Source organism: Aspergillus undulatus (genome assembly GCF_047715775.1).
Source record: "Aspergillus undulatus strain CBS 261.88 unplaced genomic scaffold BDV17scaffold_60, whole genome shotgun sequence".
Lineage (NCBI taxonomy): Eukaryota > Fungi > Ascomycota > Eurotiomycetes > Eurotiales > Aspergillaceae > Aspergillus > Aspergillus undulatus.
In genome coordinates, this window is record NW_027396664.1 from 138,336 (window position 1) to 162,925 (window position 24,590).

Genomic DNA, 24,590 nt, shown 5'->3' on the forward strand with positions numbered 1-24,590 from the left:
AACCTTGAATGAGGCTGACATGCTGCGCTGGACCAATTGAAGAAGTGCCATGCCTTGTCATTCATGCTGCTGCGCCCCCAGCCTGCTCAGCCTCGTATTTATTTCATTATAGCTCACTGACATATGCTATACGCAGCTCACCCCTATCAACATAGACTACCGTTTGTTTCTTAAAATGGTACTCACTGAAGGTTACCCTTCAAAATTATCTATGTAGTATGGCAGCTAATCCTCCTGTTGCAATCTAATCTTGAAAGAAGGAAGCCATTCCCGAGACCGGAGGAGTAGGCTTAACCCAGGATATATAATCAGATATTTGTAGACGTAGGGAGGAGACGAGTCAAAGCCACAATCCTGCCCCCAAATGTGGCTGGGGTTACTCGTAGAGCACTAATGAGAATATTAGCTCTGTATTCCCGGCCAAATATGACACCTAACTGGTTACTCCAGCCAATTGAGGCACTCCAGTCTGCAGTCCTTTGCCCGGAGTGTAGGGCAATGAATGACTAATTAATCGATACACCGACCCACCTGCACCACCGAAGCCGCAGCTGAACCTGAACGTCCATCCATCCCCATTCCCCAGTTCAACCTCTTTTGCATGTTCACCACCGCAGGATCTAGATGCCATGAAACGAACCTACGCCGGCGTCCCCGCTGGAATGACGCACAGCTGGGGACAACCGCCCCAAGCATGCCAAACATGCCGGCAGAAGAAGCGTCGCTGCGACCGTCAATGGCCCTGCTCGAATTGCAGCCAGAGGCGGCTGCCTTGTGAATATGCAGATCCAGGTCGCGTGCATGGGCGGGTTGAGCGTATCTCGGCTCCTGCTCCGGAGGCCTTCAGGGGAGCGATTGATTATGACGATGGAGTGAGTGATTTTATGGCATTGGCGGAGTTGCCGGGTAGCGGGGACCGGCACGCGAGAGAGGAGATACTTTCTTCCACGGGGACTGGCGAGGTAGATATGGATATGTCCAAACGGGTTAGGCGTTTAGAGGAAGCTGTTTTTCAACGTTCCGGGGGAAGCCCTGGAATGGTGGGTAATGGGCCAGGCGCATTGACGGTATCTCAAGAGGTATGCTTAACCACAAACAGCGCTGCATTGCACTTTACTGAATCCTTGAGTAGAATGAACGTTTGCGCGCCCCGCACTTTGTCCCCTTTGCTCGGGTTTCAGAAAATATGGGAAGGTGGACGAGTCCTGCAGAAGCCCATAAGCTCCTCCCACCGCTGAGCGAAGCCAAAACGCTCTTCGACCACTTTGCCACGACTATGCACCAAACAATCGGGATCTTGCACATACCGTCTGCGTATGACCTCATGGAGCAGGTATATCAAGGGCTGGCTGGTGGAACGGCTCCGGAAAAGTCTACCACGATGCTTCTTTTCGCGATATTCGCTGTATCGGCCGCCTCTCCGCCCGATGCACTAATGGAACTCCCCGAAGCGTCACCTTACCGGGCAATTGCTGCATACGGAACCTATCTGCGGACTGCTAGGTCTATTATGGAGAATGGCGAGGAAGTACCTGCGTCGACCACTGCCCTAGCAGCCCTGACGCTTCTGGCGCATCTGGTTACCAACGACAGCGCCCATGGGCTCGATGGCCATCTACTTCGTTCTCGATGCTATTGGATGGCGCGAACAATGGATATACACCGCCTCGACACCCCGAAACGCCGAAAAGAGCGCAAAGAGAAGGGGTTTGATGTGATAGAGCTGGAAGTCCAACGGCGAATTTGGTGGAACTTGATCGCCACAGACTGGTGGGCCGTAGATCCGGTTTTTGTAAAGGTGACTCTTATACTGATGATTCACAGGCTATCCGCATTCTCAGGAGGGGTGCAAGAGGGATCATATCTGTACCACCCAAACCACATGTGCGTTGACCTTCCCAGCAACCTTGACGACGCCGATATTATGGCAACAAAATGCTGCGACCCGAAGCCACTTTCCGAGCCGACATCGACGACTTTTCTAATATACCGCGCGAAGCTGGCAACCATCTGCCGTGAAGCTGTCGACTCAATGCCACCAATGTCGCAAGGCATTGGGCCATGCTACGACACAATTCTCGCCCTTGACGCTCGGTTCCAGGATTGCCTTGCTGAGCTCCCATCCATATACCAGCTCGACCAGGAGACTCTCGTTGGAGCCGAACGAGCACGTTTTGGCCAATCACACGTTGTCTGGCAACGCATCACAGCGCACCTCGCCGTTCATACTCGGCTCTGCCGCCTTCACCGTCCTTACCATCTCAAGGGGATGACCGATCCAAAGTACAAATATTCCCGCGATGTGTGTGTTCGATCCGCACAAACAGTCCTTGACCTTCGCCGCTCAATGGACGAGAAAAAGACAGATGTTGGTCTGAAGCCAGATCGATTCTGGGTTGTTGCGCAACATGTGTTTTTAGCTGCGCTGACTCTTGCGACGGATGTGTCGTTCGATGGGAGTGCTCCGGATGCAGAAGAAAGAAAGAACAAAGTCCGGACCGCATACAACATACTCGAAAGGTCGACAGGCCAATCATACGAATTCAGGGAAACGATAAGGCAGAACTTGCGCACATTGATGGCGACCTTGAACAGGGAAGGGCAAGCTACAGCCGATCCAACATCTGACCGACCCTCGGGCATGCTGAGCACCTGGGCTAATAGTGATCAAACCGGCTCGGCAACTACCCCTGAGCCAAACAACCTCGATGAGCACGAAGATCCGGGGGATGTTGCGCCATTCAATCGGACGTGGGACGAATTGTGGTCGGAGTTTTTGACAGTCGCACCGGACCTTGACCTCTCGCAGTGGGATCAATTGCTTGACGGGGCCGACGCATATGTGGTGTGAAGTGCTGAGCGAGTATGGATGGATGGAAATGAGCCGTTCTATCCATGATACGACGGTCGACAAATTCACAACAGGTATCTGGAGATGCTGCCGGGCTTGGGAGGTGGGTAAACACGCCCGCACCCAAGCAAGACGCGACTGGCCCACTGAAGAAAGGAGCATAATTGGTAGTAGGTAAGGCGCGACCGAGTCCTCAATAGAGTGGCCGGTGGAAGGAACGACGACCATCGGGTACATGAGGAAGGAACCAGCTGCCACCTGCACCACACTATACAAGGCCCTGTGAGTGGGCAGCAGAACTACTTTAGCAGGCAGACCAAGCAAGGCGCTGGTTGTCGCTTTTGTCGCATTTGCTCAAGTGCTTCAATAGTCTATCGCTGGACTCTTCTAGATATTTCAGGTCATTCTGCCTTGGTGACATCCTCCACCCCCGCCGCATTCGGCTCATCCTTATCGCTGTTCCCATCGGACGCAGTATGCTGAACATCAACCCCGGCTCCTTCCCTACTAGCCTCAATGGCTTCAACGCCCTTCACCCTTTCCCTGACACCCTGGGTAAAACAGCTCCGAAATTCAGCGTCTTGCCTCTTGGCTCAAACATTCTATTGACGTTTCTCATCTTGATCTCGGATGCGGTGAAGTCTCATTTGCAAACAACATCGTAAAGGAACGATAGCCTGAATATATATATGTCCTTCGGAAATGCCCCGGACCACGTTTTCCCCAGTTTCCACCAGGATCTCTCGTCTCCCCATTTCATAGCTCTTCACAAAGAGCTCGGGACCTATAACGGTAATCTCATCAATACTCTTTTGTCTGTTGATCGCACTGTCTCGGCTCGAGGCCCACAACTGGCGGGCAAATGAGGTCTCAGCTCTGTATTCATATGTTCAGCAGTGCTCACGAGCGATAGCCCAGCTTAAAGATTCCAAGAAATTCTGAGACCCCAGAATGTGAAGCGCATGAATCACCAGTCGCAATTATTTGCTGGGCACCGGTCGAGGCGACGAAAAAGCATGGCCGTCATGCGCCGACAGTTGGGGCTTGGGTACGGCGCACTGCCGGACCACTGACGTAGCTGATTCCTGCGAGTCATGCAGCAAGGCTGCTGGCTGCTGGCTGTTGGCTCCTTTCACCTTGGAGAACGAGCCTCCTGCAGATCGATGTCGTGAAGATCTTAACCCAGATGGAGAATGCGGAAATGCGAGGGGCCGTGCGACTCGCATCGAAGGTTGAGGTCAAGCGGAAAATGGCGCGGTGGAACTGAAGGGGAATCTTGAAGTCAAGTTGGAAATGAGCGAAGCTGAGAGAAAGGTAAAATCCGAACATGGTGGCAGCAGAAAGGCGAAGGGACGACCTATACGTCCATACCTACTGTAGAGACGCGTAACAAGGGCCATGGTACTCTTTCAGAAGTCAATCCGCGGGTGGCTTTCCCAATGCGGTTCTGCCACCGCGGCCTCCCGGCAGAGGCTGCAACTATAAATCGCCCACGAAAACAGCAGTCAGGAAGATTGTTTTCCAAATCTGCTAAACACAATCAGTATGACTCAAGTAAGAAAGGTATGCCTATCCTTGACATTTATCAGTCCCAGCACATCTGACATGGCGTAGGCAATCATAATCGGCGCCGGCCCAGCCGGCCTCTCCGTCGCCCTGCGCCTTCATCAAACAACAAATATAAAGTGCACGATCTATGAGCTGCGACCTGAGCCAACGACACTAGGCGGCGCAATTGGTATCCCTTCCAACGGCCTCCGTCTCCTAGATCGTCTCAGCTCCGGCTTGTACCAGTCCCTCTTGGAACGAGGAAGCAGCCGAAGTGATTTAGCACTTTACTCGAGGAATGGAAGTATCCTTGCCCAAGACGAGGATCTTGTATCCAATGCACGTGCGGAGACAGGGTATGGGTATATGCGAGTGAAAAGGGTGGATGTGGTCGATGTCTTGTTGAAAGCTGTGCAGGAGGCTAGGATACCGGTTCATTTTGGGAAGAGAGCCACGAAGATTAAAGAGCGAGGAGATGGCGTCACCGTTACTTTCGCGGATGGCACGGATCAAACAGCCGACATCCTACTTGGATGCGATGGGATTCATTCGGCAGTTCGGCAGCTATATGTCGATCCTGACCAGAAGCCGGAGTACTCTGGACTATCAGGGATGATGTCCATAATCCCCACAGCAAAACTATCGACTACGGTGGGCAAACAGATGCGAGGGCTCAACGCAACCTTTACCGAGGACGGGATGTTCATGGCAGCTCCCTGTACAGCGGACGCAAGCGAGGTATACTGGGGATTCCAGCGGGAGATTCCCCTTCCGGATACACACGACACTCGCGACGGGTGGGAGGTCCAGGGACGGCAGGAGATCAATGGGTCCAAGAGCAGCTTGCACGCTGTCCTCGCAGAGGCTCGTGGGGATTTCAATGATATCCTGCGGGAGCTGGTGGATCAGACGGAGGTGATGAAGTTCTACCCAGTTTACCGGCTTCCCCTGGGTGGAAAGTGGAATCGTGGGAGATGTGTTCTTATTGGAGACGCAGCGCATGCTATGCAGCCTCATGCAGGCCAGGGCGTGAGCATGGCTCTGGAAGACGGATTCCTTATCTCGCGACTCCTAGCGGACCCAACGCGGTCAGTCGAGGAAGCTTGCGCATCTTTCCAGCGAATTCGAACGCCTCGTGTGGAGGAAATCTATCGAACCGCGTCTGATAATGCAGGGGCGCGGAAGAAGGCTGGACCATGGGGGCAATGGTTAAAGGAGATTGTCATCTGGGCTTCATTCTCCATGCCCCGGGGACTGGGCCCCCAGAACAGGATGCTCGGCCAGAAATATGTTGTGTATGATATCGACGAGGAGAAGATCTGACCAACTTGTATCTCTTCTTGAACGGACTGGACGTGCATCTACTCATGTCGCAATATCTCAGCTCTGGCGTCTTTCAGATTGGTATAAGATCGCTAAATCCATTCCATAATTGCTGCAACCATATTCACACTTGTTCCCCTTGGCCTTTGATAATATTCAGTATCCCCATCGCCAGTCCCTTATACCCCTCCATCAAATCACCAGGAAGTTCCTCGTCCGGCCCCAAAGCCAACAAACGACTCTGCTGCGCAAAAGCCTCGGCACACTGCCAGGTATGATTCTTCCCCGGAGCAACCTCAAGCACAACATCAGCCCCATCCTCCCTAGCCCGCATCACAAAGTCCCCAATATCATAAAGAAACACCAACTCCTCAGAGCCGGCAGTAACCAACGTCCTCCGCGGTAGGATATTAACCCACGACCACGGCCCACGAGCAAAATTCGTCTCACTCAAGAGGTCATAATGCCCCGGAGGAACGTCGCGTAAAATCCATTCGGAATACGTATCCAGCGATCGCTTATGCAGTCGCTCTTCCCAGTGAAGCTCTAGAGTCTGGGGATGGTCCGTACGTAGATTCACCCACGGACTAACCAGCACAGCTCCCGCAGGACGTAGAACGCTGCCACCCCTGTCGTCGCCGCGAATAAGCTCATCAAGAGTGAATGATTGCGACGCTTGATGACGCTCGTATAACCCGGAAAGCAGCGACATGATAAGATGGCCACCGGCTGAGTCTCCGATGACCACAATTTTGGATGGGTCGACGCCCATTTCACCGCAGAGCCAGTTGTATGCAGCGATGGCTTCGTTGCGTTGCGTTGGGAATGCCGCCTTTGGTGCCAGCGTATAGTCTAATGAGAATATGGCTGTCGACACGCCATGCTTCTGAAGGTTCTCCGCGAGGAAGACGTGTTCTGGGGCGCCGATGCTGGGGTGGTATGCGACGTATCCGCCGCCGTGGGCGTGGAGGAGGACGAGATCTGCATCTTTGGGGTTGGTCGGCTCGGGTGATAGCCCTCGACATATCCAGTAGCCACAGAATGCGGCTGTCCGAACGCGCTCGAACAAATGAGGAATATGCCCGTATCGTCTGGAGTTTGTCAGGTTCGAACCCGTCGTGTCTGATGCCGTGTACCATTGCCAGACAGAGAGTGGGACGTGATTTCCCAGACTGCCCTATATGTCAGAGATGTTTTGCCATTCCGCCAGAGTCGTCCACAGAAGCAAGATTATTGTGATTGCTGTAACACAACTTACCATGTCATCACATGCCGAAACAAATGTTCTCGTAGCGGAGGTGGCTTATACGTCTTCTTCCACGGCCACCACCGGCGGGCAAGAGTCGTGCTAATGACCCACGGTAGGCGAACACATATGGTTACGCCGGTTTGAATGAGATTGAAGATTGTCACCGGGGCAGGTGGGTTGGGATCGTCGATTAAGCTCATTCTCTGTATGATGCACTTTGCCAATGCGAGATGCGGGGGGGCGAAGGTCTTTATCGCGCTGCCTGAAGGTCCCGTACAGCCGCAAGAGCGGCATTTAACCGGGCTGATGCTACTGGTGGCACCCTGCAATAATATACGAGGTTAGCAGCTATTGTGAACAGGGATGTTCTTGATCGTGGCATCGTTGCTAGAGATAGCCACACAACACTTGGTTTTTGTTAGAGCACTGAAAAAGCTTGATATATTCTACCCTTCTTCAGATTCTCTTGCTCGCCGATTCTTTGCTTATTTTCCATCAAATTGGCCGTCAAGGCCTGCATCGCATATCCTGCGTTGACAGCTGATCAGTCAACTCTCCTACCTGTTGCACAATTATTCCTTTTTTTTTTCGAACGTAATATTCTACGACTGATGGCATATATTGCTAGGTCCTCTGCATTGCAAGGAAACAGACAATGTTTGGTGTTGTGCGGAATTTTTATGAAGAATCTTCAACTGCCTCGGTGTCTATTCATTACTTGTTTCTCTTCCAAAGGCGACCGTTCTTTTGCTGAGTGCTCTTGCAGGAAATAGATGTCTCCTGATGATGATACTGATTTTGCGGTGCGATAAGAATCCAAAGGACCGAACGGTATTTGACTACTCAAATTTTCAAAGCACAGATGTCTCTATCGAGTCCGCAGGAAGAAACCCAGCTGCGAGGGAAAGAATGCAGAGCCCTTTGATACCGTCCAAGTGCCTTCGCACCATGCTCAATTCCCAGTGGACGGTGCCCTCACCGGGACCAGTTTCATCTTGAAGCTGGATACTTTTCATTCTCTATTTGAGCTACCTGGCAAACACGCAGCGTATACCGCCATTTTTAGAATAAACCACCCGGAAGACCTAGTGGAGCAGGGCACAAATGTCCTTGCCAAAGTAGCGGTGCCGATGAACGACATTCTGGGGAGCGGCGTCTGCACCGGGTCGGGGTACATCGTACGTCGTTTGTCGCGCAGCTTTGGCGGACATTGGCGGTTTGCCGCTCGTTGAGGCTGGAGAAGATATTCTGTGCTCTTACCTGTTGATCGGACATGGCTGGGAGGTAATTTTTGTGGATGACTAGGTGCAGTTTGCACTGGCCCGTCCTTCTAAATAGCGGGTGCGATGAGTTTGTCTACCAACCCGCGAACAATGATATTCATACTGACCCAAATAAACCCCAGTGAACTGCACCCGGATCATCCGCTCCTGGGTCGCCGGCCTCGCCGTTGCATTCGCCGTAACCGGCACGATACGCTCAACAGTCAATGAACGCTTAGCACAGCGACGAAAAGGTGTTTGGCATCGTGTTTCAGATCCCATGGTGCGCATGCATACTGCCTGGACCCTGTTACGCCATGATACCTATCCTAGCTCGCATGAGATACCACATTCTTGCCCTTGTTGCTGGAGGATTGGAATGGGGACAGGATCTGCCTCAGCTGCCGCGACCACCCTATTCACCTCTGCGTTGAAGTTTTCGCTTCCACTGCAGTATATGGCAAGCCCGCCCACGGTGCCGGAAGGTAATCGTCGTGATCTACTGGAAGAAGACGCGGATGGTGTGTATCGCCTGCCGGAGCGTAGGAGGAGACCGAGCCCGGCGTAGAATGGTTTCTCGTGGAAAGACGTTGCAGAGATGTTAATCATTATTGGTGCGCATCGGTTGTATATGTTTCAAATCTGGCGCTACACATCGCATGTAACAAGCGGGATCCTACGACCAAGGGGTACATATGAGTCACACATATATCACACCCTTGAAGCAACAGATCTGGACACCTAGAATATGTTGGAAACGAGTGGGCATATTCCCAGCCTGGTATTCTCGTCTGCAAGTGCGAATACTCGCTGCTGGCACTAGGAAGTGGGAAGCTATCCCTCAACGCCCGTTCCCAGCGTGCCTCAAACCACGCAAAGATATCTGCTGCGTGGCGAAAGAGGATTGTCCATGGCTGTATGCATGCCTGCCTCACCAAAGAATGATCACTTTGACAAGTGTCAAAGAATACCCCGGGTCGTTTTCAGCCGCGCTCGCACCGTCTGTCCGAGGCTCGACATCTTGCCCCCTTGGCTCGACTATGCAATACCCAGCAGATAGTAGGCAGTGGTTATGGCACCTCAACCCAATGGGGGTCTTGGCCTATTCTCCATGTCGCAATTCGACAGCTGGACTTGCAGAATGTGGATCAAGTGCCACCAGGATAAGTAGTCGAAACGTCCACGGGGTACCAGGTGACCGCCGCGACTTACCCCCTATGCGGTCAGTCGTACTCTGGAAGAACCGTGATATTGACTGTTGAGCCACAACGCACAAGACTTGGAACTGTGATGAAGGATTTCTGAGAAGGCACGACTAGGCTGGAGGCAACGGGTCTCTGCTGACAATACCGGCCCAAGCATGGAAGCAGCAACCCGAGGTCAGGGCAGAGGCATCGGGATGAGAGGCATGACAGGCCCTGGCCGGGGAAAAGCATCGATTTCTGCTCTTGGCTAGTCAACTGCGTCGACCAACCTGATCCCTAACTGTCCTCAGATTGGGGCTATGCTGCGTACTATGTACTGAAATTGCGTTTGTTGTGTGATCCGAGTGATCAACGCAGGAAGAATGAGAGGAATGAGTTATCCATTCGCTGCACTGTATTCCTACAAGCGCACAACACATCGAAGATGAATCTACTCAGGCAAACGCAGCAGCGGCCTACCTAACCGAATACTCGATCTTTGAGTTGATAGGGCTATGTTAGCCGCTGCCCTGCAGAGAGGAAGTCGAGAAACATTCCCAGTCTCGATGAAGGAAAAGGACGCGGCGCCCCGGGCCGCCTCCCCCGGGCCGCCTCCGCCAGGCTGTGTCGGAGGATGCAGTAGCGGCCAGCTAGGCGTGATACGGCTGCCTCAAGAGTGGCTTAGTGCCAACAGTAGACGGGATCGTTGGAGAGACCGATATGATGATGCCCCGCTTGGAGTACCTACTTGAAGCAATCTCGTAGACGGCGACCGCGTGCATACTATGGCGTTGACTCATAATTGTTCTTTGGTCATTTGATTGTTTTCTTGCTCTGCGCGGAACATGCTTTCTAAAGTGGCCCTAATAGCATGGCTTGTCGCTATTAACAGGTTCGCAGACCTGGGGTAGGCTCATGCGAGTCGCAGCCTATCGTACGCACTGCGAGTCTCATTCACCAATAGCCTGCTGACAAGTCTCCAACATCCCACTCACAGTGCTTTAGGCGCCGGTCATGCATCATCACGGCTCTCGCCTACAGCACATGCATGTGCGTCGACGGAGCTTCCCTGATTCAGTGCAGCATATGTACACCATCATGCAGGCTAACAGGGCCATCTGCGTCTCGAAACACTGACTAGAGGAAGAACGCTAGGAAAATCTCGATGAAGGACCGTAACGCCAAGGTGAGTTTTTGGTTAACCAGGACAAGAGCACAATGAAAACGTGGACTTCGCTGACGCCGAAGCTACCTCGATACTGCGTCTTCCTCTTCCGCCGCCTTCGCATCGGTAATTATCCTCTGTATCCCTCCCCTTCGGTATGTGTTTAGAAACAGAAGCGTTGCAACGAGCACATTGGCCGCTGCGAATGCGATCATAACCCGGAATCCATCATTATATCCTTTGCCGTAGACCCCACGGATTTTCGCAACCTCCACAGCAGTTAACGCATTGCTGGTATTTTGTAAGGCGTCCTGAGCGAGCTGGATGGAGTCCGGGTTTCTCCCAGGGAGAACCTTGGGCAAATCCACATCCAGCCGCAAACTCAGCATCGCCGCACAGATTGCCAATCCGATACACCCTCCCATCGCGCGAAGCATATTCATTGCGCCCGTGGCTGCCGCTGTATCGGGCTTTGAGAAGGTGTATTTTAGCACAACATATTGAGTCGTTGAGACGATCCCAAGTCCGGCGCCCATCAGGACCTCAAACCCGTATTGTGAGTTTGACACGGACTGGTCATCCGACAAGTCGCTTAAACACGCGGTAGATATAAGGATTAGAGCAGTCCCGAATATAAGAAGCAAAAAAGTCACTTGTGGCTTCTTAGAGACGACGGCCCCGGCGACGAAGGAGAAGAAAGGAAGACATAGTGTCTGAGTAAGGAGCAGCACCCCGGCTCGGGAAGCGCTGACTGCATTGACGGCCTGAAACCGCTGGGGGAGATTGATTATTGATGTGTAAAAGGAAAATCCGGTCATGAGGACGTTTCTGGTAGGAAGAGTTGTAGGGTGAGTAAATGAGACCTGACGGACGCACGAAGAGACCTGGCCCAGATATACTTACAGCAACAAGAGGCCCTGCATGGGATCGCGGACGAAACGAATGGGGAAGATTGGCTCTCTGGGGCTGTTCCTCTGGTGCTGCAGCCAGGCTTCGTACGCAAGAAACGTGATCAGGGCCGCAATACCGCCGACCAAGGTACCAATTATTTTGCTGCTCTGCCAGGGATGGACTGATCCACCTTCTTGCAGGGCAAAGAGAAGCGGTATCAACCAGCAAATCGACAAGATTGAGCCGATAAAGTCAAGTCGCTTGAAGGTCTGACGGTCAAACCTCACTTCGTCCGAAGCTGGCATCGCAAGCGCCAGGACCACAGTGGCGACGGCTGAAAGGGGGATACTGGCTTCATCAGTTGCTGCAATCTTGTCCTGGGCCGATGACATACTTTAAATAGAAAATCCATCTCCATGTCGTATTGTCCACAATCACACCTCCCAATATCGGACCCAAGAGATTAGAGAGCGCGAAAACCGAAGTAATGACCGCAGAGTAGATTCCGGCATTTTCAAAGGACATCAATCGGAGGATCGCGACAAAAACAAGGCAGTAGAGGCCCGACGCCCCTATACCCTGAAAAGCACGAAAGACGATTCTTCCAAGTCAGCTCACTCAAGTAAGGTCGATCTAAAGGACTGGAGCTCCTACAATTGTTCTACCGTCCTGGCGACACCGCACGCAATCGAGAAGATAAGAAATAGCACATTTGAGGCGAGAAGAAGCGGTTTCAATCCGACAATATCGCTCAACTTTGCAAGGAGAAGAACGAATGCTAAGTGCAATATTAGGAATTAGTTGATTCCCAGGTTCGACCGCAGGGCAGGTACCATTATAAGTTAGCAGGTACGACGTCACGATCCAGGCAGATTTGCTGGTGCTGTTGAAGCTGTTGGAGATATCAAACACCGCAGTCGATATGATGGTGCCGTCAATGGCGGCAAGAAAGAGTGATATCCAGAGCCTAATGACATGAGTAGAGGAGATTGTATTAGACAGGGTAGCAGGAGCTGAGCAAGCGGAAGGCGCTACACACCCGAGGACTATGATGTTGAGTCGTAGACGGGAGATGACCGGCCGACGACCAGAGGACTCTTGGCTTTCATCGGTCTTCAGATGGCCTTGACTCGGTTGTACTTTTTCTTGTCTTTCCACGCATTGGGGCTCTGGATTCTGCCGCTGGCTGTGGGGCTTCTCTGTCTCTTTCGCAGGAGCCATGGTGTCTATTGCATTGGCTTGGCTGGCTTGATTTTTCCACCAGGAATCGCCGAGAATGTCCTGGGGGGGGAAAGTAGTTTCGTGAATGGCGAGGCTGCAATTACTAGGAGCATCAAAAAAGAAAAAAGAAAAAAAAATTGCTATTAAGGTACAGTTAGGGAGTTGGAATTTAACAAGCAATTTCTTGTCCATGTCCGTGTCCGTGTCCGTTGCAGTCCGATGCACCATTAGCCGAAACGGTGCGTATATTAGGTACCTTTGTTAGAAGACCACGTGGACTAATAAAACAGGAGTCACAATCGTATGGTTTTATTGCGGCGACACGCCGCCAGCGCTAGAGTGTTCGTTGAGGCGCTAGGGCAGGGTTGACGGATCCTGTTGGCTTCGCGATGGTTGCTCATCCCGAGTTGTATAAACCTTCGTAAATTAAACCCCTTGGCAGTATTGAAATAGGAAGGCTGTGACATGCGTACCGTACTTTTTGCAGGATTAACCTTTCTCAATTTAGTACGTCTACGTTGCTATTACAAATCTAGGAGAAGCAACCGTCCGTTTCGTGAAAATACTATCAGGCCTGCAGCCTTAGCTGGCCGGGAGCTTGCAAAGTGCGCCACTAGATCAGGCGTTTTCGACTCACGATATATAAAAGCAACTATAGACGCTGAGCACGTATACATCGCCATTGATTGGTGTTGAGACTTGAGCTGGCTAGCTGGACGCCGCATGCAGTTCGTATGGCCGAGTACATGTGGTAAGGCGTCCTAAGCTCTGGGCAGAGAGCCGGACATGCCGCTATACATTAGAATGCATAAGGTCTAAGGTAGCGCTCAGCTGGCTAAGGTCGCTCATATTATAAAGCTGCGCCCGGATTATGAGTAGTCTCGTGCTCACACAGGTCGCCTGGGCTGTGTTCACCCCGATACTAATGCAAAAATATGGCACCTACCACTAACGAGCCGATCGCCATCATCGGTAGCGGGTGCCGTTTCCCGGGGGGTGCGAACAGCCCCTCTCGACTATGGGATCTCCTACGAGAACCACGAGACTGCCGAGCTGAGATTCCTAAAGACCGATTCAACTGGGAAGGATACTACACAAAGGGCGCACGCCAAGGCAAAATATCCACCAAGTACACTTACTTCCTAGACGATATACGCAGCTTCGACCCCCAGTTCTTCAACATCCAGCCGGCAGAGGCAGAGTCCATTGACCCACAGCAACGACTGCTGTTGGAAACCGTATACGAGGGGCTAGGGTCAGCTGGTCTGACGCTTGAATCACTCCAGGGTTCCTCGACAGCCGTCTACGTCGGGCTGATGAGCTGTGACTTTCTAGATCTAGTGCAGGGCGATGCCGACTATATGCCAAAGTACACAGGCAGTGGCATCTCGCGGAGCATTGACTCGAATCGGATTTCCTACTTCTTTGACTGGAATGGACCGTCTATGACTATTGACACTGCTTGCTCGTCGAGCATGGTGGCCGTTCACCTTGCCGTTCAGTCGCTCCGCAGCGGCGAGTCCACCGTGGCCGTTGCTTGTGGTGCAAATCTGATTATAACTCCCCGTATGCTCCCTCACTATGTGTTATTCTTATACCATCGGGCCTAACCTTGTTGAAACCTAGCGAATTATGTTACTCTCAGCAACTTGAAAATGATTTCTCCCGATGGCCGCGTGAAGATGTGGGATGCTGCTGCAGACGGGTACGCTCGGGGCGAAGGTGTTGCCGCAATTGTCCTGAAACCACTCAGTGCAGCAATAGCAGATGGGGATCCCATTGACTGTGTCATCCGAGAAACTGGAGTCAACACAGACGGCCGCACGCGTGGTCTCACGATGCCCAGCAGCGGCGCGCAGGCAGAGCTGATACAAAAGACTTACCAGCGTGCTGGGCTGGACCTCTCAAAAAGGGAAGATAGGCCCCAGTATTTCGAGGCTCACGGAACTGGGACAAAGGTGGGTGACCCGAGGGAAGCAGAGGCAGTACATAATGCATTCTTTGCTGGACGTGAGGACGACAATCTTGGCGAGGAGGATTTCATTCACATTGGATCCATCAAGACTATCATCGGGCACACGGAGGGGACTGCGGGTCTTGCTGGTCTGTTGAAAGCGTCTCTGGCGATTAGACATGGGTATATACCACCCAACATGCACTTTAGTGCCCTGAACCCGGCGGTAGCACCATACACGAAGCATCTTCGGCTATCTACAGCCCTGAGGCCATGGCCAGTCCTTCCAGAAGGTGTGCCCAGACGGGCAAGTGTTAACAGCTTTGGTCAGTGTTTTTGCCCTCAGACTGTTCCTGGGCTCACAGGTCTGCTAATAATCAATTGACGATAGGCTTTGGAGGTAGCAACGGGCACGCTATCCTGGAGAGCTACGGAGACACAATAGGCGCACAGCCCCAGTCCTACAAGCCATCCTCGACAACAATGGCAACACCATTCGTCTTCTCTGCCAACTCAGAAAAATCGCTGATCTCAATGCTTGCTGGCTTCTCCGACTTTCTGAAGTCTACCGCAGAAGTCGACCTGCGAAGTGTAGCCTGGACTCTGCAGCACAAGCGAACTACTCTCAGCGTCCGAGCAGCGATCATAGCATCCAGCATGGACGACCTTTTCCTCAAGTTGAGCAACACACTAAGAGAACCCCGGGAAGATCCGGTTGGCGTCAAGCCAGCCGTCGCAGCTCGTCCACGAATTCTCGGTATTTTCACAGGGCAAGGATCACAATGGGTAGGCATGGCTCAGGACCTTCTCCAAGCATCCCCAAAGGCCCGCGAGATCATGCGATCCCTCGACGAGTCACTGTCGAGCCTTCCACGGTCGGCTGACCGTCCTCCATGGACAATCGAGGACGAGCTCATGAAATTATCTCCCCAGACGAGCCGTCTTGGAGAAGCAGAGATATCGCAGCCCCTTCGAACAGCGGTCCAAATTCTACTCGTCGACATGTTGCATAGTGCCGGTGTCCAGTTCCACGCCGTCGTGGGACACTCGTCCGGCGAGATCGGCGCTGCATACGCGGCTCGCCTTATCAAGGCGTCCGATGCCATCCGGATAGCGTACTATCGCGGTCTTTATGCAAAGCTTGCTGGGAATGGGCAAGCGGGGGCAATGATGGCAGCTGGGCTGTCGCCGAGTAAAGCGAGGGATATATGCGCGTTACCTGCTTTCGATGGGCGTCTTTGTGTGGCTGCGTACAACTCCCCTGTGAGCGTGACTTTCTCGGGGGATCGCGAAGCACTGAACGAGGTGAAGGCAAAACTGGAAAAAGAAGGGATATTCGCTCGGCTGCTGAATACCGATACGGCCTATCACTCGCATCATATGCTTCCTTGCGTACGGCCCTACTTGGAAGCATTGCAGTCATGCGGTATCCGACCAGCGTCACCCCGCGCTGAGAACTCCGCCCCTATCTGGCTTTCCAGTGTTTATCCTGGTGAAGCAATGTCAGCTGCTCGAGCCGATCTTTCTGCGGAGTACTGGGTCACCAACATGACCCGGTCGGTTCTCTTCGCTGGGGCGTTGGAGGCTACACTGAGAACACAAGGCCCGTTTGATGCAGCACTTGAGATCGGCCCGCACCCAGCTCTCCAGTCACCCGTTCAACAGACCATCCAGGATATATCCGACACGAAACCTCCATACAGCGGAGTTATGTCGCGAGGCAAAAACGATCTGAGCGCATTTTCCGAGGCTCTAGGAATGTTGTGGACCCACTGCAAGCAGGGTACCGTTGATTTCGCCCGCTACGACGAAACATTCTTCCCCAATGCAACCAAGGCATCATTTATCCGCGAGCTACCTACCTACCCATGGGACCACGAGCGGCAATACTGGTTCGAATCTCGCTCGGAACGGGCCCGGCGTAGCCGGCCTGGCCCAGTGCATCCCCTACTCGGCGTCCCCTACGGCGATGCCACGGATACGGAGTGTAGATGGCGAAACTTCTTAATCTCCAAGGAGATCCCATGGCTACTGCATCATCGGATACAGGGACGAGCGGTCCTCCCTGGCGCTGCTTATGCAGCAATGGCATGTGAAGCGGCGATAATCAAGGCGCAGACGCAGGAGGTGCGGCTAATTGGGGTCCATGACCTGGTCATTCACCAGGCCATCTCGTTTGACGACGATACCTCGGGTGTCGAAGTCGTTTTCACCTTGTCCCATGTTGAGCGGAAGCAGAACCAGACACCGAGGGGTCCGGATTTAGCCCAGACGTGTCTCAGTGCGAGCTGGACGGTGCAGTGTCCAGCGAGCAAAGAGACAGATATGTTGGATGTGGTCTGTAGCGGGTCTGTTTCGCTGCTCTTGGGACCACCGAGTGCAAGTGTACTCCCCAGCCGTTCAGAAAGCGACTCGCTACCCAACATGGTCCCCGTCGATGTGGACGAGTTCTACGGCGCACTCTCCCGTTTAGGGTACGGATACACTGGGCCATTCCGCACAATTGGCCGTCTCGAGCGCAAGATGAGACACTCCTCTGGTTCCTTTGAACCACAATCGCCACACCGCGGCTCCTTCCTTCATCCTGCATTGTTAGATACGGCATTGCAAGCCTTGCCAGCGGCCATCAGCCACCCCGGTGATGAAGGACTTGGAGGTCTACAGGTACCCACAAGAATCAGCGCCATCCGACTTAATCCGTACCATTGTTACTCGTCTGAAAGGGGAACCATGTCCTTCGCGGCGACAATTGACAAAGACTCAGGGTTTGGAGATGTTACAATTTACACCGCCGCAGGAGACGCGTTTGTCCAGGTTGAATCGGTCGAAACTGTGCCCTTCACTCAGGCAACCGAGGCCGACGACCGCAAGATCTTCTCTGAGGAGATTTGGGACCTAGCGGAGCCTGATGCGGGCTTGACCATGACACCCGAGGGAGATACGCTACATGACCTATACGGTCAGCCGCTTGGCCTTGATGCGGCGAGTACCTGTGTTGCTCCCCTGGTCAAGCAGATATCCCATCGGCATCCTCGTATGCATATTCTGGAAATCGGTCAGTCTCTCAGTACTCGTCGTCTATATCGTACTAACAGCACGTATCAAGTAGGAATTAGCACTGGGTTTAGTACCACAAAAGCCATCCTGGAACAGCTTGGATCAGCATTCAAATCATACACCCGCATGGATGCCTCGGGAGATTCCAGTGAGAAGACCCACGAGATAGACAGTGCCATGAGAAAGAAGGTCGTTTTCGCGCGCTTTGATATCGAGAAAGATCCATCCAGCCAGGGCTTTGACGAGCACTCGTATGACCTCGTCGTGGCTTCCAATGTGATTCATACTGCAGGGGACATACATCAAACCCTGCGACATGTTCGCACACTGCTAAGGCCAGGTGGATACATGCTGCTCCTAGAGCAAGCTGCCCAAGAGCCCAGCGGAATAGGGTCTCTGATGGGAGAACCGCAGAGCACGTTCCCTGATCATCGGACTGGGAAAAGATCATTCTCAACTGCCCAGTGGCACAATTTACTCCGGAGAACAGGGTTTTCGGGCATTGATACAATTTCCGAGCCTACACAAAGCGAGGTTGCTGCCCCTTTCGTGGTTGTGGTCTCACAGGCAGTTGACGACCAAATTACTTTCCTTCGGCAACCGCTCTTCCATAGGGTTGCGGAGGGAATGGATGCGGTAGTGGAGGATCTTCTGATTGTTGGAGGCATGACGCTCCAGACCTCAAGATTGTCTACCGAAGTCCAGTTGATGCTTGCTCACCGTTTTCGCGCGACGATCGCTCTAGAGACACTGGAGGAAGTGAACCATTTCGTAGATGGGAATACGCTACCAACAACAATCCTCGTCCTCACAGAACTGGAGGCCCCGCTCTTCCTGCAGATGACAGCAGAGAGGCTGAAGGCTGTAAAGACACTCTTCGCCAACCACCACAATGTGCTCTGGGTCACAGGCGGCTGCCGCAGCTCAGAGCCCTACAACAATATGACGATCGGGCTCGGCCGGTCTGCGAGCAATGAACAGCGGGACCTCCGACTTCAGTTCCTTGAGATCGACGAGCGCTCTTCGGCGGGGCTTCCGCTCGGCCAGCGGCTCTCTGAGATGGTCTTGCGTTTGCGTGTTACTCAACTCTGGGAACGTGAAGGCACATTTGACAAGGTCCTCTGGACAACTGAGCCTGAGTACCGGTTGTCTCATGATAATCGTCTGATGATCCCACGCATGTACCAGAGCGAAGCCCAGAATGATCGGTACAACTCCAAGCACCGCCGGATCACGTATAAAGTCGCTCCTACCGTCAACAATGTCTCCATCTCTTACTCAAAGTCACCGGGAGAATTCAAACTTGTCAACGAGCCGTCTCCTTCCCGAATCTCTCGTTCATATGGATCTATCGCCATACGCGTGAGCTGCTCTTTTCTGTCGGCTCTCAGAGTGGCAGATGGGCAGTATTTATTCCCTGTCCTCGGGCGGCGTCTCGACACCGACGACACTGTCTTTTCTCTCTCCATATCGAACTCATCGCTGATTCAAGTTCCAGAGCACTATGCTGTCTCCGTAAAGGTGGCACGCGGTCAAGAGAAAGCCGTCCTTCTGAGGCTAGCTTGGGAGATATTGCTTAACACCGTTATCTCAACTACCACCAAAGGAGGGGTAATCCTGACTTTGGGGACTGAGGCCAAACTCCTCCATTCCCTACGTCGTCGCGCAAATGAAAAGGGCGCAGACGTGATGACGGTGACTGACGACCCGGAAATGGGGGAAGATGTCCGGTCCATTTTTATCCACCCTCTTGAGTTGAAGAACGTGCTGAAGGCCAAGGTGCCCTCGAATGTATCTGCATTCCTGAGTCTGTCCTCTCCAGGATATCCGCAAAATGACTTGCATGAGCGACTGGTCTCCGTTCTTCCAACACCCTGCCCGGTCCACACTGCAGATACATTATTTTCGCCTAGCTCGGTCTTCTCCGGGGCGTCTTTTCAGGATGCATCTCAAAGCCTCCTCCTGGGCGACATGCTTGCAGATGTCACATCGGCAGCGCACGAGGTAGAGCGCAATAAGAACGATAGCAGCTCAGACAGCCCCGCCCATACCCCTGGGCAGGTACCCCAGCTCAACCCGGCGGAGCGAGATCCATTTACCATTGTCGACTGGGTTGCTGAAGCCAGCGTTCCCGTGGAGTATGAACTCGTTGACCGAGAACTTTCCTTCGCGCCAGACAAAACGTATTTACTTGTCGGACTGACTGGCGACCTCGGACAGTCACTATGTGAATGGTTTGTTGAACACGGGGCAAAGAATGTCGTATTGACTAGTCGAGATCCCAAAATAGGCGAGAAGTGGCTTTCTATTATTAAGGCCACCGGAGCAACGATAAAAGTGATCGCAATGGACGTCACGGACAAAGCATCAGTACAAGCCGTGTACGAGGAAATCCGCCAGACTCTTCCACCCATTGCCGGCGTTGCAAATGGCGCCATGGTGCTTCGCGACATGATGCTGTCGAATATGGAGCTCGATGACCTACTCGCCGTGGTGAAGCCTAAGGTTGACGGCAGCCGGTACCTCCACGAGATATTCGAGCACGATCATCCCCTCGACTTCTTCATCCTCTTCTCTTCACTCAGTGCAGTAGTTGGTAACAGTGGTCAGAGCAACTACGCTGCTGCGAACGCTTACATGACGTCCCTGGTTGCTCAACGAAGAGCACAAGGCCTAGCCGGGTCTGTCATGCACATAGGCCCTATAATTGGAGCCGGCTACATCACGCGCCTGGGGCAGTCGAAGTTTAAAGACCTTGCTACAGCGGGATTATACCCTCTCTCAGTGGCGGATTTCCATCAGGTCTTTGGGGAAGCTGTGCTGGCTAGTCCGGCTACTTCAGGGCGTAATATGGAGATCACGACTGGCCTTCGCGCAGTTGACTCAGAGAGTGAAGGTCGCGTGCTGTGGCGCTCGAATCCTAGGTTCTCCCGCTTTCTCAAAGACGGAAATGGTGAGGCAAGACACAGTGATCATGCGGCACGGTCGATTGTGTCTGTCAAAGTTCAGCTTGCGGAGGCAAAGAGTAAAACGCAGGCTGGCAAAATCATTCAAGGTTTGCTTCCTCGCGACTGCACTTTCACTGGAAGATAACTAACTTGAATTTGTAGAATACTTCTCTACCCGACTGATCGGTTTGCTGCAACTCGATGCGGATAGCCTTGACGCCAATACCCCACTCCTCGAGCTCGGTGTAGACTCTCTCGTTGCGGTAGAGGTACGGTCGTGGTTCACAAAGCATTTGAATGTCAACGTCTCTGTGCTGCGTATTCTCGGCGGCGCAAGTGTTGTTGGCCTGGTTGAGGATGCAATGGAGCAGCTTAGTCCGCAACTGCTTCCCATGGTAAAGTCCGAGGTCGACGAGGGGCAGTCTGTGCTTCTTCTCGACGAGGCCTCTATTGGGGCGAATGAGGGAGCGCCTACTGGGTATCTTCCATCTTCGGTTCCGAGTGCGAAGTCGTCGGACGAAGGCCTGCGATCTTCTCGTGATGGCACCCCCATAACCCCCAGCTCCGAGCTCGATGAGAACCCAATGGGATCGGATTCTATGCTGCTGCAGAAAGAATAGAGGTTCTACTCCCCGTTCAGCTTTCAATTTTATTGTGGACAGGACATACGGTTGTTTTGATCTTCATGTGACTTCTGGCCTCGGCTGCCAAGGAAGCTTCCACGGTCGCAAGAGATGCCAAATGCGGTGCCGATTCGGTCCGACCGTCGGAATATATATCGTGCCCGCGTCAGCCGTCAGCAGTCCGCAGCTGGAAACTTACTAGTCAACTTACCATGGCTGCTAAAGTGATTCTTCCGCTCCTCAGTGCGCTGGTGTTCTATACTATCTTCTACTTCGCCGAAGTCAATGGCGCAAACCAGCTGGTGAAAGATTCCCTCGCGGCCGGGACACTACCTGGTAGCGGTGCACCCTTGCGAAAGGTCTATACCGGCGTCGCACCGATTGATGAAGTACTTACTCTCCTGACCGTGTTCTTCTGGCCAACAACGGACGGCAGCAACCTTTCCCTGCTGGTGCATTCTATCGCCTTCTCAGGGACGTTCGGTTCCGCCTGGATGCTTGTGAGCCTCGAGTCATGGAGAAGAGGTAACGCGTGGACGGCAGTCGCATTTCCAATGGTCTTTGGACTCGTCGCACAAATTATGACTTTTGCATTCGCGGCGCCACTTTACTGCGCGATCCATTTGTACACCTCCGTCACGGCTGCAAGGCCGACGGCAGAGAGTATTCGCGTACCGAGGGCTGTCCTGAACGCGATCCCGATCGTCTTCCTCGTTGGGTACATGGTTCCGACCGGTCTCTTGCTCGTCCCTGTCTCCGAACAGGTAAACACAGACCTAAAGCAGGTCATAATTTCCGCTTGGCAGCCATGGCCTGCATATATCTCGATCCTACTTACCACCGCCCACGTCTTGTTTTCCCGATTCACCGTCAACGATGACACCATTGAAGGCGGTCGCGCGACCCTCCGTTCGTTCCGCTGGGTCTACGCGTTCGCGTTCGCTCACACGACCGTCTTCCATCTGATCTCATGGGTCATCCCTTTGTCGACCGTGGCGGCACCGTATCTCTTCAAGGAAGAGGTGCTGCATCCGCTCCACCCGCTTGTTGTGTTTGACATTCCGAAGCCGTGGGAGACGCCCATGGTGGTTGAGGATATTGGGGCAGGCGTGCACGCGTTCCTTCGCTGGGATTATCTTATCGGTTCGGCGGGTGTGCTTGTCTGGGCTGTGAGCTTATATCAGGCTGCTCATCGTGTTGTTTATGGGAGTGCGGCCGCTGGGTACGCGGGGCTTTTTATGAAGGTTGTTGCATTGAGTGTTTTGGCAGGTCCGGTCGGGGCGGCTGTTGAGCTGTTGTGGGAGAGGGATGAGCTGGTGATCAATGAGCTGGGAGGACTGAAGAGGACAGTGAAGGAAACAGGGCCAGTGAGGAAGAAAGGTGGCAAATCTGGCTGACGGTGGTTCCTCCCCGTAGTTAGTGATGTGATGCATAGATCGATGAGTCAGATTCATGTACTTGACTTACCGCTTACGGGAACATGTCAATAGTGCAAGGGTAGTATATTCTCACTCGCCTTGACTCCGTTTGCTTGTCAGAACACTCGCTTCCCAGCCCCTCACCTGCGTCTCCTTTGTCCTTCTATCTCCATCCATCCCATTTCCTTAACCATGAGAACAAAACCCCCAACATTCAATCTCGGTCCTGGCCCTTCCCATAGTCCCATTCCCTACCATTGAAGACACTATCGATCCGAAGACCATCCGCAGCAGCGATGCTCGGAGATGAGGAGCTTGAGCTCCTCGACGAGTCACTCAAGTCTGTTTGGGACAGAAGTCAACAAGAGAACCCAGACTTTCGTCAACTCATTCTTCAGTTTCGTCTCCTCCTTGAGAGCTACCACCACTTGAAAAGGAAGTACCAGGAGGAGAGGGGAGCAAATCAGGGAGGCGAGCACCCGATACCAACTTCTGTACGCTGTGTTGCTTGTTGCATGTCTTCAGGGCTGATAAATCTTTGTTGCCAGGACTCGACTTCCTCTTCTCTAATCCCGCCTGGTCCCCAGATTTGCAGATTCTATCAGAAGGTACTGCTCCCCGACCCGGCCGAACCTTGAATCTCCTGACACCACTTCTATCTAGGGAACGTGTCGGTACGGTGACAAATGCTCGAACATACACACACTGGCCTACGACCGGTTCTCCGGTTACTCGCGGTACAACACATCACCTTCGACATCGACCTATTCCAAAACCTCCTGGCGCATCGTCCGCGACGAAGCCTATTATGCCACGAAGTTACCGTTGCCGAACCCTCAAGCGTCTAAATCCATTCCAGTCAACAAGGACGGAGAACGAATTGACATCTATCTCCCGCGCCCGGCCGAAAAAGAATGGGAAGCGTACACCCGGCACGCCCGGCAACATAAACCTTGCAACAGATATTACCTGACCGGCAAGTGTGATAACGAGAACTGCTACTATGAACACTCCGAGCTTGACTTCAATCCGGTCGATTCCATTCTCTACCTCATACGGCGAAGAAAGTGCAAGCAAGGCCCTCGCTGTCGCTTGATAAACTGTCAGTTTGGACATCATTGCCAGAAAGGTGGGTGTACTGGCGGAAAGCGTTGTCTTTTCAATCGATACTTACATACGATTGATCTTACCGTTGATCGGTGGGAACCGCCTCATGGGCATGCAAGCCTTACTGAGGGTGTGTGGACAGCGAGTGAAGAGTGGCCGATGAGTCAAGAGTCGCCAGCGAGTGAAGAGTGGCCGATGAGTCAAGAGTCGCCAGCGGGTGAGGAATCGCAGGATGCTACCAGTACCAAGAGCGTCGAGGTGTCCTTGAATGTGTCTTTGCTTGATCTCAACTTCTGATCCGACTCCTTGCTCAAGATACCCCAAGAATGAGACAATCATATTTAATGGGCCTACTCAATCCTCGCAAAGAGAGTTTTGGAGGGGCCCCAGTGCAAGGAAATATGTTATCAAACAACGCGAGGCGCTTCCTACTCTGATGTCTAATTAGATGTTTTATGTTTAGAACTCCCCCGAATCTTGCGATTCTTCGTTCAATGTTTGTGTCATATGGACCTATTGCCTTCAAGTCAGAGATCAACCATCCTTGTCGTTCTATTCCCAAACATATTTATCTTCACGGTCCCAACCTCTACCTTGCAACCGTCTCCTATACATGTGTTCAAAATATCCCATCATGACTCGCTACTACTCTCTCTTACAATGGATCCCCTTTCCAGAACCCATCGCTCAAGCTGGCCGAGAACAGCCTATCTTCACCATCTTCATGTACCTTGCCAAGTTACACAAACGCCAACGAGACAAACAATGTGGAATCTGCCGGTGGTCGAC

The 24,590-nt window shown here is 52.8% G+C and overlaps 8 protein-coding genes across 8 annotated transcripts; 6 read left to right on the top strand and 2 right to left on the bottom strand.

The window, feature by feature from the left end:
- Positions 1-596: 596 nt before the first annotated feature.
- On the top strand, positions 597-3,003 carry BDV17DRAFT_199006 (uncharacterized protein). The gene is made up of 3 exons (XM_073755238.1): positions 597-1,079; positions 1,133-1,770; positions 1,825-3,003. The coding sequence occupies exons 1-3, from the start codon at positions 630-632 to the stop codon at positions 2,849-2,851; spliced, it is 2,115 nt and encodes a 704-aa protein (XP_073611823.1). The 5' UTR covers positions 597-629; the 3' UTR covers positions 2,852-3,003.
- Positions 3,004-4,237: 1,234 nt separating this feature from the next.
- On the top strand, positions 4,238-5,822 carry BDV17DRAFT_199012 (uncharacterized protein). Its single transcript, XM_073755239.1, has 2 exons — positions 4,238-4,414; positions 4,466-5,822. Exons 1-2 carry the CDS (start codon positions 4,397-4,399, stop codon positions 5,720-5,722), a joined length of 1,275 nt encoding a protein of 424 aa, XP_073611824.1. The 5' UTR covers positions 4,238-4,396; the 3' UTR covers positions 5,723-5,822.
- Positions 5,823-5,846: 24 nt separating this feature from the next.
- BDV17DRAFT_294938 (alpha/beta hydrolase) lies at positions 5,847-7,171 on the bottom strand (the record flags this gene model as incomplete). Its single annotated transcript, XM_073762955.1, has 2 exons — positions 5,847-6,894; positions 6,981-7,171. 2 exons carry the CDS (start codon positions 7,169-7,171, stop codon positions 5,847-5,849), a joined length of 1,239 nt encoding a protein of 412 aa, XP_073611825.1.
- Positions 7,172-8,617: 1,446 nt separating this feature from the next.
- On the top strand, positions 8,618-9,713 carry BDV17DRAFT_199019 (uncharacterized protein). The gene has a single exon (XM_073755240.1). It carries the CDS (start codon positions 8,929-8,931, stop codon positions 9,493-9,495), a length of 567 nt encoding a protein of 188 aa, XP_073611826.1. The 5' UTR covers positions 8,618-8,928; the 3' UTR covers positions 9,496-9,713.
- Positions 9,714-10,665: 952 nt separating this feature from the next.
- On the bottom strand, positions 10,666-12,694 carry BDV17DRAFT_294939 (putative MFS multidrug transporter; the record flags this gene model as incomplete). Its single annotated transcript, XM_073762956.1, has 6 exons — positions 10,666-11,410; positions 11,486-11,821; positions 11,868-12,074; positions 12,128-12,251; positions 12,307-12,440; positions 12,513-12,694. The coding sequence occupies 6 exons, from the start codon at positions 12,692-12,694 to the stop codon at positions 10,666-10,668; spliced, it is 1,728 nt and encodes a 575-aa protein (XP_073611827.1).
- Positions 12,695-13,629: 935 nt separating this feature from the next.
- BDV17DRAFT_294940 (putative polyketide synthase) lies at positions 13,630-21,273 on the top strand (the record flags this gene model as incomplete). Its single annotated transcript, XM_073762957.1, has 5 exons — positions 13,630-14,260; positions 14,321-14,974; positions 15,040-17,703; positions 17,758-20,760; positions 20,816-21,273. 5 exons carry the CDS (start codon positions 13,630-13,632, stop codon positions 21,271-21,273), a joined length of 7,410 nt encoding a protein of 2,469 aa, XP_073611828.1.
- Positions 21,274-21,380: 107 nt separating this feature from the next.
- Positions 21,381-23,330, top strand: BDV17DRAFT_199113 (uncharacterized protein). The gene has a single exon (XM_073755242.1). It carries the CDS (start codon positions 21,489-21,491, stop codon positions 22,671-22,673), a length of 1,185 nt encoding a protein of 394 aa, XP_073611829.1. The 5' UTR covers positions 21,381-21,488; the 3' UTR covers positions 22,674-23,330.
- BDV17DRAFT_199131 (zinc finger CCCH domain-containing protein) lies at positions 22,833-24,203 on the top strand. The gene is made up of 3 exons (XM_073755243.1): positions 22,833-23,188; positions 23,243-23,302; positions 23,358-24,203. The coding sequence occupies exons 1-3, from the start codon at positions 22,991-22,993 to the stop codon at positions 24,096-24,098; spliced, it is 999 nt and encodes a 332-aa protein (XP_073611830.1). The 5' UTR covers positions 22,833-22,990; the 3' UTR covers positions 24,099-24,203.
- The last annotated feature ends 387 nt before the right edge of the window (positions 24,204-24,590 follow it).